A 17,764-nucleotide genomic window follows, 5' to 3' on the forward strand; every position below is an offset into this window, starting at 1 on the left:
TTGGCATCTGTCTATCTCAAGAGACAATGGAGTGCACCTCTCGGGGTGAAGTCAAACTGCTGCGTTAGCAGTACCAAAGTGACCTCCCCAGATACAAGCCAGGGCAGTGTGTATGGAGGTCTTGAACTGCCCAGACAACAAGGCCGCCCTCTCAGCCTTGCTGATGTGGTCCAAAGCAAAGCTTGGCACCAGCTTGGCTGCAGGAGATGCCAGAAGGAGGCATACAGGGTGCCATGCAACCATCTTAGATTAAAGAAATATGACTAAAGAAGCTGTTGGGGTAACCAAAAATTCCCACATTTTAATTTACATACAATCACCAATTTAAATCATTCGCATACAATTCACATAAGCATGGCAGACTACCAACAATAGATTTTGAAGTTGTCCCTTTTCTATGATGCCGAATGCACATTTTCCAGAGATAAGAGCAGCAGGTCCTTAGGGATTTGGATGAAAACAATTGGTTGAGATCTCATTCTACATTTTTAAAAGAGTTTTGGCAATAATGGAGTGGACAGATGGAGCAATTAGTGTTGGAGTACTGGTATGATGCCTGGAGCATGCAGAATAAGATGCTAGACCATTTCTCATGCCAAAAATCAATTTAATATGACACTTTTTAAAAAAAAACCTACCACAAAAAACCTACCTGTGATGATGGGGCATGTTGTCTACCACTATTCATATCAGCTTCAGCCCCTTTTGTGTTTTAACCTTATCCTAAACTATGGAATAGAAAGGAAAAGTGCAGAGAGAAGAAAACAAAGTGATGTGTGGATGCAGACAAACTTGTGAATAAGAAAAGAGAGGATTGGTAGATTAAAATACAGAGGGGGAGCAGAGAGATAATGAATGGAATTTCAGTGATGGAGGAGAATGTGGGCAAAAACAGAGGCGGCAGTTGAGAAACTGAGTGTACAGTACCTGGGGAAAGCAAACAAAATGCAGACCTGTGATTGTGCAGAGAGAGAAAGAAATTGTGGAAAAGGACTATAGTTCAGGGACAAAGCATCTGCTTTGCATGCAGAAAGGTCTCAGGTTCAATTCCCAGCATCTCCAGATAGGGCTTTAAATGTCTCCCTGCCTGAAACCCCGGACTACAACTCCCATCAGCTCCAACCAACGTAACCAATGATGAGGTATGATGGCACTTGGAGCCCAGCAACATCTGGAGGGCATAGCCTCCCCACTTCTGGGATACAGAAAGAAATGACAGTGTACTATGGAGAAGAGAGAAAGAAAGAAAAGGAGGGGAAATGATCGGAAAGTTAACACTAATCAAAATACCGGTACTTTTCTATGGTTCGCATAACAATGTAGCTCATTTGAGTTAGCAGAACTACAGAAGTGGCCCTCAAAGTGGCATGTAGCCCTGCTCTAAACCAAGGGTCAGCAAACTTTTTCAGCAGGGGCCCGGTCCACTGTCTCTCAGACCTTGTGGTGGGCCGGACTATGTTTTTTGGGGGAATGAACAAATTCCTATGCCTCACAAATAACCCAGAGATGCATTTTAAATAAAAGGACACAGTCTAATGTCTGTGGGCCAGATTTAGAAGGCGATTGGGCTGAATCCGGCCCCTGGGCCTTAGTTTGCCTACCCATGCTCTCTAAACAATATGCCTTTCCTGCTATGAATGACATATTTATTTATGTAGCCATGGGTTTTCCACCCCATGCAAGTTTATGTCTATAATATAGGAGAGTTGATCACTGTAAGCCTTCAAAAATAATAGTGTGAGATAAACAGGCTTGCTTATCATTAACATGATGCATAGAAGACTGTGAACCTTGGTTTAATGAGAAACGGCTGCTCCGATGAACAAAGGTGTCACTAACAGATGTCTTTATAAATCACAAGCCACTGAAGCAGATCCTGTGGGCCTCAAATGCTCCTGGCAAATTAGTAAACTGTTACCTGCTTTTAAATTTTATCAAGCCAATTTAATGGAACTGGTTTTAATTGCTAATTGCATCTTTCTATTTAGGATTACATAATACATTGAGGAGTCTCTTCAATTTGGCTTTGAGCATGCGCTTTAACTCATGCCTTGAGTGAAGCACTGTTGGTTTGTGCTGCAATTTGAATTGCCACAACTAACTTTAATAGTATATATAGTGAAAGTTATTGTGCCTTCTCAACATCTGCCTATTTTCACCCTAAGAGCTGCAGGGGAGACCCTGCTCAGGGTCAGTGAGCAATCATTTGTAATCCCTTGCTGATGTACTGTGAATTCTGTCTTTTAAAACATTTTGCTGATATTACTTTGTATAATGTACTTAAGGTTTTGATTTGGTTTATATTCTTTGCTCATCTGTATGCCATCTTAGACTCCTAGGAAGGAAGAGTGGGGCAGAAATACTAAATAAATAATATGTATGAGAAGATAATGATAATAATAATAATTTATTATTTGTACCCCGCCCATCGCTGGGTTTCCCCAGCCACTCTGGGCGGCTTCCAACAGAATATTAAAATAATCTATTAAATATTAAAAGCTTCCCTAAACAGGGCTGCCTTCAGATGTCTTCTAAAAATCTGGTAGTTATTTTTCTCTTTGACATCTGATGGGAGGGCATTCCACAGGGCGGGTGCCACTACCGAGAAGGCCCTCTGCCTGGTTCCCTGTAACCTGGCTTCTCGCAACGAGGGAACCGCCAGAATGCCCTTGGTGCTGGACCTCAGTGTCCGGGCAGAACAATAGGGGTGGAGACGCTCCTTCAGGTATCATTAAAATGTGTCTCCACAGTAGACAATGAAGACACAAATGAAATGTTAGGAAACGGGGTATTGTTTGTTCAGAAAGAACCATGTGTTTAACACAAAAGTTTGCAGATGCATAATTCAAGGAAAATATTGGGGCACAAAAAATCACTTTCTTAACAGAAATTATGCAAATCAAAATATACTGTTGCATTTGCATTTTGGGCATGTAAGATGGCCTGTATGAGCAACAGGTTACTTTTTTTAAAAAAAGCAATAGTAGCTCATTTAATTAAAAGTTAACATTCCTGCAAGTATAAGACAATACATACTTGTATAACAGAGGGGGAAGGTTGTCACTGGATCAGGGCCTGCAATGTACATGAATGGTGACAATCATGATTTCATATTCCTGGATGATTCCAGGTTGGACCCTGAGCATTAATAGCATTCACAGCAGCAATAGAACAACTTTCAATGTGCTCCTTGGGTTCTTGAGTTGGATTCTTCCAGTCCAGCTTAAAGACAAGAGACTCGTTTCTGTTGGGCTGTGAGACAGTTTTGCTGGTGTGTTCTGAAAGATGCAGTTTTCTGCTATGGAAACAAAACAGAAACCACTATTAAACACACACACACACACACACACACACACTTTTGAATAGATTTGTCTTTGTCATACTTGAATCTCACTCTTCCTCCATGGAGCTCAGGATGGCATACATGGGGCAATCATATTTTATTTGCACAATAACTCTGTGACTAATAACCTTAGAAGCAATAAATAATGTTACCCCAGCCAAGATCAAGTGCTAAGCAGGAATGTGAATCCCAGACTAGAATCCTAGACCTAGGAATGCCCCATTAAAGTCAACTGGACTTGCTTCTAGAGGATTGCACTACCAGTTTCCTACCCAGGGACACGTTAACTACTATAGCTGTAGCTCTACACATGCTTCATAAGTATAGGCTTTAAAAAAAGAAAAGAACACTAAGTTAACAATCCAGTTCTGTGATAAAGCACAGAAGGTGATTAATACTACCCTAAAAGAATGCATGAAGATGACAAAGATATCTTGGCACAGGGCCAAATCAAATGTGATGTGGGACATCACAATTAGGATCTTTCAGCTCCTGTTTTGCTTACAGTTACTTCGAAGATCAGCTCCATCAGAAAAGGGGCGTGGGAAGAAAGGGTTAAACAACATTCCTCAGAGCACTACTCTGCCAACTTCCAAAACAGCACAAAAACAAAAATGCAGGAGATTCTATTAGTGGATTTCCTACCTCACATTTAACTTGTCACTAATTTAGCCAAATCAACAGCGGTCTGCCACAAGCACAAACAGATTCATCAACAGATAGTAGCTGAAGTTGGAAAATGCCCTCTTGCATTCTGCTGGGGACAATAGATCAATAATGCCCAAGGTTAGAGTGCCAGGAAGGATTCAACTTCAACAGCTAAAAACAACCATGAGGCTTCACTCCATTTGCCTGTATAAAATCCCCACTCATTTGTCACAGCAATGCTGGTACAAATACTGTACACAGCCTTGCCCCTTTCTCCATCCTTTTTGCTCCAAGTCAGTCTCTTGCATGCCAAAGCTGCTCCATGAAAGGGGGTTGCAGGTCTTCTTCTTTGGTGATCACTCGTAGCCAAGTAAGATTGTCTTCCATGGACATGGTCTTAACAGTGGGTCCGTAAGTGACTGTTGAGGCCAATTCTAGATCCACAAGTCCTTCCACAGTGGGAACAAAGGTTTCCAGGCGGGAGCTAATCCTGGTGACGGTTTGCCAAGTGTGCCTTCCTCTTAGCACATTTCTCCCTTTTGTCCTAAGTTTGAGCGTCTTTAAAGTCCACGACACCTTTGGTAAAGGCTGTTCTCCAACTGCAGCGCTCACAGGCCAGTGTTTCCCAGTTGTCGGTGTTCACATTTTTTAAGATTTGCCTTCAGAGAGCCTTTAAATCTCTTTTGTTGACCACCAGCATTACGCTTTCCAATTTTAAGTTCAGAATAGACTAGTTGCTTTGGAAGACAATTATCAGATATCCGAACAACATCACCAGTCCAACGAAGTTGATGTTGAAGAATCATTCCTTTGACAATGATTCTTGCAGGTACTGCTGCTACAGTGTCATGGCTTCAGCTCCTCCCCCAGGAGATGGAGTAGGGCAGCCTTGCAGTGGTGGAACAAAGATTTCATTTGCACAGGGACTAGTCAGTGCAAGAACTGATCGGATCTGCTGCCTTTGGCCGAGTTTGCCTACAACAATGCCTGCCATGCCTCCACGGGGCAGAGCCCTTTCTATGCCAACCTCGGGTACCACCCATGCCACCACCCCTGCACACCGGCGGCGTCTCTCGTACCTTCCGCCAATGATCGGGTCTCCCACATTCAGGAGCACAAGCCGACCTGGTACAGTACCTAGAGAGAGCCAAGGCCAATTATAAGGCGCAAGCTGACCGACGGCATCAGCAGGGGCCCGCATTCCAGGTCAGGGACAAGGTCTGGCTGTCCTTGGAGCACCATCACACCAGACGTCCCTCGGCTAAGCTGGACTACAAGTACCAGGGACCTTTCCCCATCCTGCAGCAGATCAATCCGGTTGCCCACAAGTTGGAGCTTCCCCCCTCTCTGAAGATCCACCCGGTGTTTCACGTATCCCAGCTCAAGCCCTGCTATGCGGACTATTTTCTGGGTCGCATCGCCTCGCCACCGCTGCTGGTCCAAGTTGACGGTCATGAGGAGTTCCAGGTTGCCCAGGTCCTGGACTCGAAATGTCTCCGTGGCAAACTCCACTATCTAATTGACTGAGTGGGCTATGGGCCCAAGGAAAGATCATAGGAACTGGCCAACCATGTCGACGCGCCTACCAAGGTTTGGGCCTTTCACCAGAGGTTCCCAGACAAGCCTGGGCCTTGACCGGGGGAGGAACCCCGTTTTCCTGTGGGGGAGAGTACTGTCAGGAGTGTGTGCAGGAGCCAGGCCCTGTGACTGGTAGGGCCTTGCAGGACTGGGGCCTTCCTGAGTTTGGCCTGGAAGGGCAAGGCGCAGCCGCACAGGTGAGGCTTGACAGAAGACTCGTAGCACCTGGTGGGAAGGGCCAGGAGGGGTATATAAGATCAGCATTTCCCTCTGGCTCTTTGCCACAGCAACTCGCTACCCACCTAGCTGTGCTTTGGCTTCCTGACTCTTGGACCCTTGGCTTCCTGACTCCTGGTATCCTGGCCCTCTGATTCTTGCCTTCCTGACTCCTGGTTTCCTGATTGTCTTCCTGACCCGTGGATTGCAGACCCTGGACTGCTGATTCCTGCGTCCCGTCCTCTATCTCAGTCCCAATGTACCAAGCCAGGACTCTGACTGCCTGTAACCCGGACCGTGACAAGAATGAACCATATGTTGTAAATATTACACATGACATGAGAAGACTTGATCTATTTATTTGTATCATTTATTATGATCCTTATTTATAAAACCAAATAAAAAGTTATTTTTTTAAATGCACCCTGAAACTCGCAAACAAAATTGTAAAGCCGACCAAAGGAATGCAGTATATTTCATTCTAAAGCATGTTTCTTTTATCTGCATTTTTAGTTCAAATCCTCATTGATCAGTCAGCAACACTGTGCTGCCTCCCTTTCAATAATCCACAGACAAGTGCACTAAAAAAATAATTTTCTTCTGTCCAGATGAATCAGTGTTTATTCTCAATGGCTAAATCCTTCTGTCTCAGCTGAATTATGTGCTCTATGACACAGACCTTTCACATGAAATGTTACTACTGCAATGTTGTTGTTGTTTAGTCGTTTAGTCGTGTCCGACTCTTCGTGACCCCATGGGGAAACAATCCACACTCATTATTCAGGAAGTAGAACAATGCTAAACTACTTAGCCCAAACTTTATTCCCTGTCTTACTCAGGGGTCCATGTCCCAGAATATTTGCTTTCATGAAAATGTTTCAATGACTGATTCCACAATGAGTTTTAATGCTTCCAATTGTCAGTTGTGAAATTCATTAGCAGTGCATAAGCAACCTGTGGCTTTCAGCCTAATTTCATGGGGTAGGGACAGGGCCAGCCCACCCATGAGGCAAGGTGAGGTGATTGCCTTGGGTGACAGGATCCAGAGGCAGAAGATCCTAAAAGGGATCTTTATTCCCCCTTTGTTCCTGATGTAGATCTTCCCTCACCCCTTCTTCCCTGGCAGGGAGTAGAGTACCATTTTGTGGTTTGCCCCAAGCATCAAAATGTCTTGGACTAGCCCCAGAATAAGAAAAGGAGGATTTGGGGGGGAACCTCTGCCAAGTGATCGGTTCAGACCTCTAAGAAGAGTGATTTGTCCTACTCCCAGCAGTCTGCTAGAGAGAGAAGGGGATGACAGAAAGAGACTCCTTCCTCTCCTCTCACTGTGCACCTTCAAAAGATGCTGGGGGGCATGTCTGTAGGGTGCACAGGGGCCTGGAGAGGAGGAATGGGGAAAGTTCCCTTGTGAATGAAAGTCTACTGCACTAGTGGAACATCAGTACTGAGTATAACCCAACGTTACCTAATCCCCGCATTTCACAAAAGCTAATATTTGACCTGAATGGCCCTGCTCAAGGAAAGTCACAAAGACGGCAAGGACTCCTATGGACTAAATAACACAGTAGGCATTCAAATAAGTAGGCATTCAAATGAACAATCTTGCAAGTTCCATGACTGCACAAGAGGGTAGCAGGAACACACCCTTCACCATTGAACAGGTGAAGGGGTTTGTTTGAACACACATATACTGCCTTTCAAATAGCAAATAATTATCATCGATCCTGAATTCAAATGCAAACATTCCCTCAGCTACAAAGAAGAGACTGCGGGCTGTAACAGGAAGAACACTGTACCTATTTGCTTGCAGAACTGGTCCGTACATGTCCTGTTCCACACACCTTTCTTTAACATAGAGAACTTCCTCTAGTCTCTCGACCTGAAAAACAAAAAGGACATCTTTTTCAGTCAACCTGAAATGAAGTAGGCATCTTTCAGTTACAGGATCTAATGAGGATGCTCTACTGGTATGGTCTGAAGGTACATGAAGCCATCACCTGGCTGAAGCTAAGTGAGTCTGATCACTGTCTGGATAGGCAACTGCCTTGGGTCCAATGACAGGAAAAAAGGGAGCTCTAACTCTAAGAAAATAAATAAAGGATGCTTCAGCCACATAGGTAGTTAGCAAGAGCAGGCAGCACAGTGGGGAGGTGCTTTACCAGGGCAATGCAGCAGCTAGAACAAGGCTGTGTGTGCACATTGGTGGGAGCATCCATTGGTGTGCTTGCACAGCCCCAACCTTGCACATTTCCCTGCCCTGCTCTGCATCATCCCAATAAGTGGCATTGATTACTGTACTGTGTTAGGTGGGTAGCTCTGCAGCACTGCCCCAACCACTCCTGGTAGATACTCTTGATGGGATGAATTAGCATAATTTCTTTCCAGATCTTATCTCTGAGCTTCTGACAAAGCAAGGTTTAGGAAGGCAATGGCTGCATAAGCTGAAATTGGGTTTGCCTCTTGGTTCTGAACTTGCTCTATTGTCACAATTAAAATGCATCTTGTACTATTCTAGTAAGTTGGCAACCCTAATAAGCAGAGGCACCAAAGTCAACCTGTGTGTTTGGCCTTTTAACACTTACTGCGCAGAGTGTGAGCTGTTCCTCAAAGCCTCAGATTTATCACTTACAAAGGCCAAGTAGAAAGTTTCAACAGCTTTACTGTTTCTAATTCAGCAGATTAGGGACATTCAAAGCATGAGTGACTAGTTTCAAAGGAAATGAACAGATATCCAGTTATGATAAAGCAGTTATGATCATCAGCTAGCCTTATAATTAAGAGAGAGATGAGAACAGGTATCAACAGATTTAGGTTAACACACTTAAGAGTACAGTATATTAATCATTTTTAACAAGCTGGAAAACTTCAAATTCACACATATATATTTCAAATCAACCTAATTAAGGTTGTCATAGTTACCAAATGTGCCACTTAGTGATATTTCCCCAGGTCATTCTTTTAAGGGAGAAAAAAGGAAATGAGTTTATCTGATTCTGAAGTTCCTTTAATAATTAGACCAAGCTAGATTTGAGGGCTTGAAAATGTCTGCTGCTGTATCTGTAAAAATGTAAAGGACCCCTGACAGTTAAGTCCAGTTGCGAACAATTCTGGGGTTGCGGCGCTCATCTCACTTTACTGGCTGAGGGAGCTGGCGTTTGTCCGCAGACAGTTTTTCCAGGTCATGTGGCCAGCATGACTAAGCCACTTCTGGTGAAACCAGAGCAGCGCACGGAAACGCCGTTTACCTTCCCGCTGGAGCAGTACCTATTTGTCTACTTGCACTTTGACGTGCTTTTGAACTGCTAGGTTGGCAGGAGCTGGGACCGAGCAATGGGAGCTCACCCCATCGCAGGGATTCAAACCGCTGACCATCTGATCAGCAAGCCCTAGGCTCAGTGGTTTAGATCATAGCGCCACCCGCATACCCACAAGCAATTGTTTCTCAAAGACAGACATTAAAGGTTATTCCTTTTCTAGTCCATTGACTGCTATTCCTAAATTGGTCATTAATGTATTTTGCTAGTCATCTTTTCTGCTGTGACCTGGTGTTTTCTGATGGTAGATAAAGTTCCACAAAACCAACTGTTTTACCATAGTTATGACAACATATGAGGCAGAAAGGGGGTGCTTCCAGATGGGGTTTTTTGTCATGTCCCTCTTAAAGGAAACCACTTTGGAGGATCTGGAGAAGCAGCCTACATCACAGGGCCATGAAGCAGAGGAGAAGTAGGGGCCCTGGGGGTCATCTAATCCAACTCCCTGCATTGCAGGTGTCAGGAGTATGGGCAGGAGTCAGGCTCTGGGGCCTGTAGTGCTTTGCAGGACTGGGGCCTGCCTCAGCTTGTGCTGGAGAAGCAAGGAGTGGCCACTCAGGTGAGGCCACTTGATAACTCACTGCACCTGGTGGCAGGAGCTGGGAGGGATAAAAGCTCAGCATTTCCCTTCAGCTCTTTGCCACAGCAACGCTATCCCTGCCTGGTTGCATCTGGCCTCTTGCTCCTTGCTCCCTTGCCTTGCCGACGCCTTGATCCTCGACCCTTGGATCCTTGCCTTGCCGACGCCTTGCTCCTTGGACCCTCGCCTTGCCGACGCCTTGATCTTTGACCCTCAGACCTTCGCCTTGCCGACGCCTTGCTCCTCGACCCCCCCAGACCTTCGCCTCCGCCCGGCTCCTTGACCCTGCAACTGCCTGCTGTTGGACCCTCAGCCCTGCACCTGTTCCTGCTTCTACACCACCATCTTGCCTCTGGTCCTGACGTCCTCAGCCAGGGCTTCAACCGCCCGCCAACCGGACCATGACAGCAGGGATCTCAACACATGCCCCCCTCCCATGCTTAGCTTTGCAAATGTGCTAGCAGTTTTAGTGCTGCACCACTAGTTGACAGTATATATGCTGCTAGAGCTTTAATGAAACACCACAACTGCCCCCCCATTTCTCCCCATTTCAAAAGATTGAAATAATAACTAGAAAAGTAGCTGGTGACTGATGATGGGTTTAGTTCCAATTTCAGAGGATAATCAATACAGTTCCCTTGAATTCACAGAATAAAAGTTTTCATCTGGAATTGAATTGAGTAGGTCTGTTGTCTAAGGCTGAGACAACTAGGACTAAGAATCTCTTAATTAGCAGGCTGATATGCTTGCCATCTCTAGAGAATGCCCCATTAGGAACCTTTTAACATAAAAAGGGATCAAAGAAGGTACCTTGCTGTTTCTGTTAAGCTCAACCTTGCCTTTCCAATAAAAGAATAAGAAAGGATTAGGTGTTTTTGCTAATTAAAATGAAATAAGAGAGCTGACAGAATTCTCTATAATATGATTGCACCTTAAGGACCTCTCTGTTGGAATCAGGAAATATTTTATACTAGTGTCATTGAACCCGTTAAATAAACGGCCGTTAGAACATATGTGAGAGGAGCAGCGGGGCTGCGGCCATTCCTCCCTCTGTGCGCTCGGCTGCGGGGCGCACCAGGAACGCAAGTAAACAAACACACTCTCCTGTTGTGCCCCGCGGCCGAGCGCAGAGAGGGAGGGAAAGCCGCGGCCCCACCACTCCTCTCATGGGCCAGGGAAGGTTGTGAGGAGGAGGAGGAGGCAGCGGACCAAGATGGAGCTCCCGCTACGAAAAGGCCAGGATTTCGAGGGGTCTGTCGGTGGGAGGAGGAAGAAGAAGAGGACGGGGGAAGTATGGAGGATTGGGGGGAGGGAGGACTCCGGTCTCCAAGGCTCTGTTCGCAACCTGGCCCGTTTGTAGGAAGCGGACATCCCCCTCCACACGCTTCAGTGGCTGTCAGCGCTCTCTCTGCCCTCTCAGGAAAGGTAGCCCTGAGGGCTGGGAAGGGAGGGAGAAGCTCGAGCGGATCCAGCTGCCGCCGCCGCCATATTATCTGTCTCTCTCTTGCTCTCGTGCGCTCCAAGTGTCTCTGCGTTCCAAGTCCCAACAGCTGCCTGTGGGGCACATGCGCAGTAGCACAAACCCAGGGACACAGGGACTGGACGCAGAGACACAGGGACTTTATTATATAGGATTAGAAAGAAATTATCTGTGGCTCCTGCAGCATGGCTTATAATACTCAGCAAGAAGGTGAACAGGAGGTATATTTTTAAAGAAATGCTGGCTCCTGCCATTTATGAACATTTTCAATATGAGCTTTGATATGAGTTTGTTTGGTCTTATTTTCTGCATATCAGCAGTAATGAAGGAATAGAAATAGGTGATGATTAGCCCGAACTAGAACTTGCTAACATCAATGGGAGCCTTTAGTCTGCAGCTGAAGCCAGACCAGGCAGTTGTGGTTATGGGCAAGGGAGCTGCATGCTTTGTATAGCGTGGGTATGCCCATGATTAAAGTTGCAACCATGTACCAGTATTTGATAATCAGATTCGGCATCTGAATGTAGTTCTGGACCCAGCACCAGTTTTGGAGTTGCAGGGCACTAACAGTGTGGGATTATGACCACACTTTGAACTCAAGGATCTGTCAACTATCACCCATGTTCCCCTAACTGCCAGGATGAACTACATTATCGGAGAACACTGATACCAGAAAATTCATCAGATAAGCCTTCTGATAGCAAGACACTGTGACGATCAGTTTATAGGTCAGGCCATAGCTCTCAAATGGTGATAAGGTCTTCTTCCCCAACATAATGGAGGCAAGATCTAAGAGAGCTGCTAAGTCCTCCCAGTCCAGGTGTATGTCTTTTCCAACCAGCTATGCAACAACCCATTCCGTTCCTTTCCTTATGAGCAAAAATGAAGCCCTGTGATTGGCTTGCTCCTTTTCACTGTTGTGCTGAGTGACAGTTCTATTGCCCAATGGACTACTTGTTCTCCTGCTACATACTGTCTGAATATTTTTTTGCCTCTACAACTTCAAGAAGGAATAAATGTTGCCTGACCCATCTGAATTTGGAAGACTTGGAAAGGCTAAAAATTGAGACTGCTTGATATCAGAACAGTTTAAAAACCCAGGTGGTGAAGAATATTGGAACTACTAAGGAAACATCTGAATGTTCTCTGCTGAATGAAGAGCTCTTACCTGCTGACTGTAAGCTTAAACTGAGGCCTCTATCCAGTTTGCTTTGTGGCTTCGTGCTGATAAACAAGTAACAAAGAACGCAGACAGTGATGATAAAAGCCAGCAGGACCACTGCTGCAATTGACAAGCCAATAAGTGCTCCAACACTGAGAAAAGAAAGCAACAAAATTTAATGTGCTGGACATTCTAGGAGCATTGTCAAACACAACAGAACAAGAAATCATCAGCATCACATGTACTTAATGAAAGAAGACAGATGTTTTGACAGAATGGAGAAAAACTGATTTGCCTTTAATATTCTCATGGGAGCTGAATTGTCATGAAATTCTACTGTTACTGACCCAGAGCAGAACTCCAACATATAGTTAGCAGAGTAAAAACTTAAAACACGTTTCAGGATTCCCAAAAAATAGACCAGAGGCAATTGTATTTCATCCAGCAGAGCTTTACAGCTACCGAAGGCAAATGAGCATAATGGTCACAAATCCAATACAATCAGGATTGGCACTGTCCATAAGAAATCTAGTTGCAGCAGACTTAACTTAAACCAGGCTTCCTCAAACTCAACCCTCCAGATGTTTTTGGCCTACAACTCCATAGCTAGCAGGACCAGTGGTCAGGGATTATGGGAATTGTAGTCTCAAAACATTGGGAGGGCCGAGTTTGAGGAAGCCTGACTTAAACTTACAATAACTTATTAATAAGACTAAACCTTAACACTATATACAGAACACTAAACCAAAAGGAAAAGAGAGAGAAACAGAAACTGAAACCCAGGCTCCTTCTGGCCTTACTTTTATAGTCAGCATGACCTTGACAGAAGATAAGAGATGAGAGACATAGCTGCCAAGACTCCCGTTTTTCGCGGGAAACCCCCGTATTTTAAACAGTTTCCCGCTGGCAGCCCGGATTGGGAAAAATCCCGTAAATCCCCTGGATTTCCTACCTGCCAGGGAGGCTCCATTTTGGGTCCTGGCGCCGCCCAATTTCCGGTGCCCATACATGGGTAGTGCGGCACCGGAAGTCGCTTCTACACATGTCCGGACATGCGTAGAAGCGACTTCTGGTGCCGCGCTACCCATGTATGGGCACTGGAAATCGGGTGGCGCCAGCACCAGAGGTTGCGTCTACGCATGTCCAAACATGCGTAGAAGTGACTTCCGGTGCCATGCCGCTGCTGATCCCACATTTTTCAGCAGGAGACTTGGCAGCTATGAAGAGATCCAGTTTAAACCAGCTGTACTCAGCTTCTCTGAAAGAATAACCCAAACATCATGAACCTTCTGCTTGTTTCTTTCACACAGAGAAGCTTCCAGAACCCTCTTGAATTAAGTAGAATAGGAAACATCTTTACACATCAGATCAATACTTTCTGTTCTAAGAAAATGCAAATTGACACACCCCCATTTATTAGGTACAGGAAGTATTGATATGCAAAATGCCTATAGGAAAACATTGCATGTACACCTTCCTTCTACAAGAATAAAACCTAGCCTTTTGTTGCTGGACCTGCAATTTACAGCAGACAACACATTCCTTCACTATTCCCGGGGAGATAAACATAGACAGAGAAGGGGACTGAAGCTATCTAGTCCAACTTTCTGCTCCAGGAAGGACAATATGCTTGTCAGTCACTCACACCCATCGTGATATTCAGTTCTAAATGGACTAAAACAGAAGTAGTGTGCTGAAGCAAATGTTTTGCCACAGGCCCCCTATTTTAGATTCCATGTTGCTGGTCTGGTCTCTTCGCATGCAAAAGAGACAGGTGGTAGAGTCCCAAGGTTACAGAATGGACTGTACCACTTCAGACTGCATGTGGAGGATCATTATTTTGAATGATTCTTTGTATAAAATTATTACTTTTTATTATGAAAAAAGTGAAATTCCACAGGTTTCTTAATTCCTACACAGCACTGCCTTTGCTGTAGAAATTTTGTATTCTGTGAGGTGGACTTCTCTCACATGAAATGTAGCAGCACCATCTGCCTGCATAGATTAGTACTTAAATTCAGTCACTGATGGTTGATATTCTTCTTTTGGGATGACATCTGTTACTTCTGAGGAAGAAAATGACAGAGAAGGGAGTGTAATGAGGAACTTTAAGTGTTATGTTGCTATTCCAACCGTAGTTGACATCCCATCCCTAATGATGCCGTCAGCATTGAAAGTGCTGCTGTTTTTGACTAGTCATGACAATAAAATAACTGTTCTTGTCAGCAGCTATTTTGTCTGCCTAATTTTCTGAAATACCTCAACATGGTGTCAGAAGTCTAATCCTTAAAACTCACAATTGCTTACTATGACAGTTTTAAGCTCCAGAAAGCTTATTTGGCCACAGTGCTTAGTGATGTATACATGTACAGTTGGTGTCACTGAACACATGATGGGGCAGGGGGGCAGGACCCCACCCACAAGATGTCATTTGCAAATACTCTTTTAATCAATATCCAGGTGATCACAGTTGACACTCCTTAAAAATATAAACTTATTCAATACTTTGGTTTCTCTTCAGATTGCATAAATCTTTTTATCTTTTACTCATAAACTTAGTAGAATAGGACTTTTAAAAGAGTGTTCAAAGTGTTTTCTGTGTATTAGTATTAGTAATATATTAGTAATATTCTTAAGAAAATCAGCCCTGAGTTCTCACTGGAAGGACAGATCGTGAAGCTGAGGCTCCAATACTTTGGCCACCTCATGAGAAGAGAAGAATCCTTGGAAAAGACCCTGATGTTGGGAAAGATGGAGGGCACAAGGATAAGGGGATGACAGAGGACGAGATTGTTGGACAGTGTTCTCGAAGCTACGAACATGAGTTTGACCAAACTGCGGGAGGCAGTGCAAGACAGGAGTGCCTGGCGTGCTATGGTCCATGGGGTCACGAAGAGTCAGACACGACTAAACGACTAAACAACAACAACAACAATATATTAGTTACAGGTAGGTAGCCGTGTTGGTCTGACGTAGTCGAAACAAAAAATAAATTAAAAAATTCCTTCCAGTAGCACCTTAGAGACCAACTAAGTTTGTCATTGGTATGAGCTTTTGTATGCATGCACGAAGAAGTGTATCTGAAGAAGTGTGCATGTACACGAAAGTTCATACCAATGACAAACTTAGTTGGTCTCTAAGGTGCTACTGGAATGTATTTTTATTTTATTTTTTGTTTCGAGTAATATATTAGTATTAGTAATATATTGGAGGACAGACTAGACAAGAGATTCCACCTCCCCCGCCCCTCAGTTTGTTAACTCAGGTGGACTTTTCCAAGGCTGCACAAATCCTTGCCACAGCTACACTATCCCTATTGCAAATGCAACATGGAGGCTACAAGCTTATACCCACTTATCTGGGAGTAAGCCTCACTGAATTCAATGGGGTTTACTTCCAAGTGGAAATGCATAGGATTGCACTGTGAATATACCGTAACATGACTTGCCTAAAACCACCTGGATTAAGTTTGAACCAAATCAGATTCTTGTTAAGAAAACTCTTTCACAACATTATTAATGATGAGTTATTTCTACAAAGAGACAAATCTTTCATTTGGATTAATTAGACTAGGCTAGTAACTACCGTACCATTCTCCTGTTCTGTACCACTAATATTAATTAGAGTTAATGAAAAGGCACGTATTGGAGTCTCAAAGAACCCATCCTTTTGTCACCCTGGTTGTTGCCAGTAATAGATATACAATGATTCAAAGGACATGAAGGGAAATTATTGTATGTTAAGTCGTCTTGCTGCAGAGACGATCCTCTCACACTGCTTCTGCTACAAGGTTGCTAAAAGAGGGGTAAAAATCCCCTCCTAAAATAATGCAAGTTCTGAGCAACCAGTGTAGATTCCAGAAAGCCCCCATATTTGGTTACATGACTAGTTTGTACATTCACACCCCGGCCACACACATTAACACACTGCTAGTGGCTCAGCTTAACTTAGTGCCAAAGCTTAGCCTGGTGCTAAGGCATCACTGAGACGGGCACAGAATCATTATGCAACCTCTGAGCGTGTGCAGAGCGCATCCCACTAATTCCACACACAGAGACACACCAAAGGGTCTTGGCACTGTGGTGGACTCGGTGGGGTCTAGGCCATAGCTGCCAAGTTATCCCTTATTTTAAGGGATTTTCCCTTATGCTGAATAGGCTTCCTCGCGAGAAAAGGGGGAACTTGGCAGCTATGGCCTAGGCGGGCGGGCAGCCCCCCAGCCTGCCTCCTGGTCTCACCTGAGCCACCACATGTAGTTGTGCTCGTAGGGGAAGAAGCTGTTCGGGTCATCGCAACAATACTTGAGGTCCTGGAAGCCGCAACAGTAGATGGAGCCGGGCTCGCCGTCCTCCCCCGGGCAGCTGAAGGCGCTGACCAGCACCTTGTCGGCATTCATGTAACTCGTGCAGTCGGCGCTCATGGTGCAGCCGAGCGAGCGGAGTCCGCGGCTAGGCTGCTCAGCTTCTTCTTTCAGAAGCGGCGGGGAATTGGAATCGAAGGTGCCGCAGAACAAGGAGGAACGGCGCGCCCGAGGCAAGATGGGGGGAAAGACGCCCGCGCTAAAGGGAGGAAGAAAGGCAGACGCAACCCGAGGGCGCAGTGGGAGTCGGCTCGCCTTTCCTGCCACTTCTGAGGCGCCCCTTCCACCTCCGCCGACTGACTCTGCTGTAGCCAAGGCGGAGGGTTTCTTTCTCCCTCTCCCACCACTCCCTCGCTCGCCCTGTGCGACGCCCCGCCTCCCTCGCCCTGCAATCTTGCCCGCTGAGCAGGACTTCTGGCCGATGCTATAACGCAGCAGCGATCCTGTGAAGAGAAGCGAAAGGCGAACTGAGGGATTCATCTCGCAGCCCCGGCGCAGCGTCGACGGAATTTCAAGAGAAACCATTTCAGGCGTTATTCCAGACCCTTTTGATTGCCCGGAGGGTCCCATTCACGGGGACGTATATATCCACATCAGCGCCCAACTGTGTTTGACCAGCCAGGTCTGGCAGGCTGCAGCAGCCTGGAAGGTTGCCGTCGTCTGAAAAACTGGCCCGACGCAGTTAAAACGGTGAGGTGACACAGACCACGATCTTTGGACGCCTGGTTTCCAGTTTTGACGTTTGATAAGCAAAAGACGCCCCGGAATCAACCACCCTGGGGTTTTAGTTCTTAGTATAAGGGCTAAGATAGCGGTTAACCAAACAGTGAAGTACATAAAGCTCTACAGCGCTATAGTCAGGTGGGCCAAAAACACTGAGGGTAAGGAAGGAATTTGCCCTAAATCACACACCCATTCATCCAGAGGACTGTTTGTTTACTCAGCTAAATCTCAAAGTCATGTTATCTCAGTTTCACTTTAGGGCAATAGCAGTGAACTTTGGTGCTACACAGGCTGCAAGTCACCCTACAACTGGAGCACAGAGCTATAGCACTATCAGGAAATTGCTACGCAGTAGGGCCA

General features: G+C 45.3%; 2 protein-coding genes across 3 annotated transcripts in view; one reads left to right on the forward strand and one right to left on the reverse strand.

Moving 5' to 3' along the window:
- Nucleotides 1-238: 238 nt before the first annotated feature.
- SHISAL2A (shisa like 2A) lies at nucleotides 239-16,960 on the reverse strand. Of its 2 annotated transcripts, XM_060276904.1 has the most exons (4): nucleotides 16,560-16,960; nucleotides 12,328-12,473; nucleotides 7,582-7,664; nucleotides 239-3,298 (listed from the first exon to the last, which is right to left on the reverse strand). In XM_060276904.1, the coding sequence occupies exons 1-3, from the start codon at nucleotides 16,739-16,741 to the stop codon at nucleotides 7,633-7,635; spliced, it is 360 nt and encodes a 119-aa protein (XP_060132887.1). In that variant the 5' UTR covers nucleotides 16,742-16,960; the 3' UTR covers nucleotides 239-3,298; nucleotides 7,582-7,632. The 2 variants fall into 2 exon arrangements, with proteins under 2 accessions (XP_060132887.1, XP_034979944.1); XM_035124053.2 differs by lacking the exons at nucleotides 239-3,298; nucleotides 7,582-7,664 and having other exon boundaries at nucleotides 10,921-12,473.
- SLC26A8 (solute carrier family 26 member 8) overlaps nucleotides 16,883-17,764 on the forward strand; it is a 32,055-nt gene continuing 31,173 nt past the window's right edge. Inside the window, exon 1 of the mRNA XM_035124056.2 lies at nucleotides 16,883-17,371. The gene's annotated coding sequence lies outside the window, so the exon portion shown is untranslated. The remainder of the gene's footprint in view (nucleotides 17,372-17,764) is intronic.

The sequence above is a fragment of the Zootoca vivipara genome, chromosome 7, assembly GCF_963506605.1.
Source record: "Zootoca vivipara chromosome 7, rZooViv1.1, whole genome shotgun sequence".
NCBI classification, from domain to species: Eukaryota; Metazoa; Chordata; class Lepidosauria; order Squamata; family Lacertidae; genus Zootoca; species Zootoca vivipara.

What these genes read in the sequence shown, in the direction of transcription:
- SHISAL2A (XM_035124053.2), bottom strand. Translation starts at nt 16,741, where the DNA reads ATGAGCGCCGACTGCACGAGTTACATGAATGCCGACAAGGTGCTGGTC. An exon ending in AACTACATGTGGTGGCTCAG is followed by an intron (nt 12,474 to 16,559) that starts GTGAGACCAGGA and finishes TTCTTTTCTCAG; the next exon opens with TGTTGGAGCACTTATTGGCT.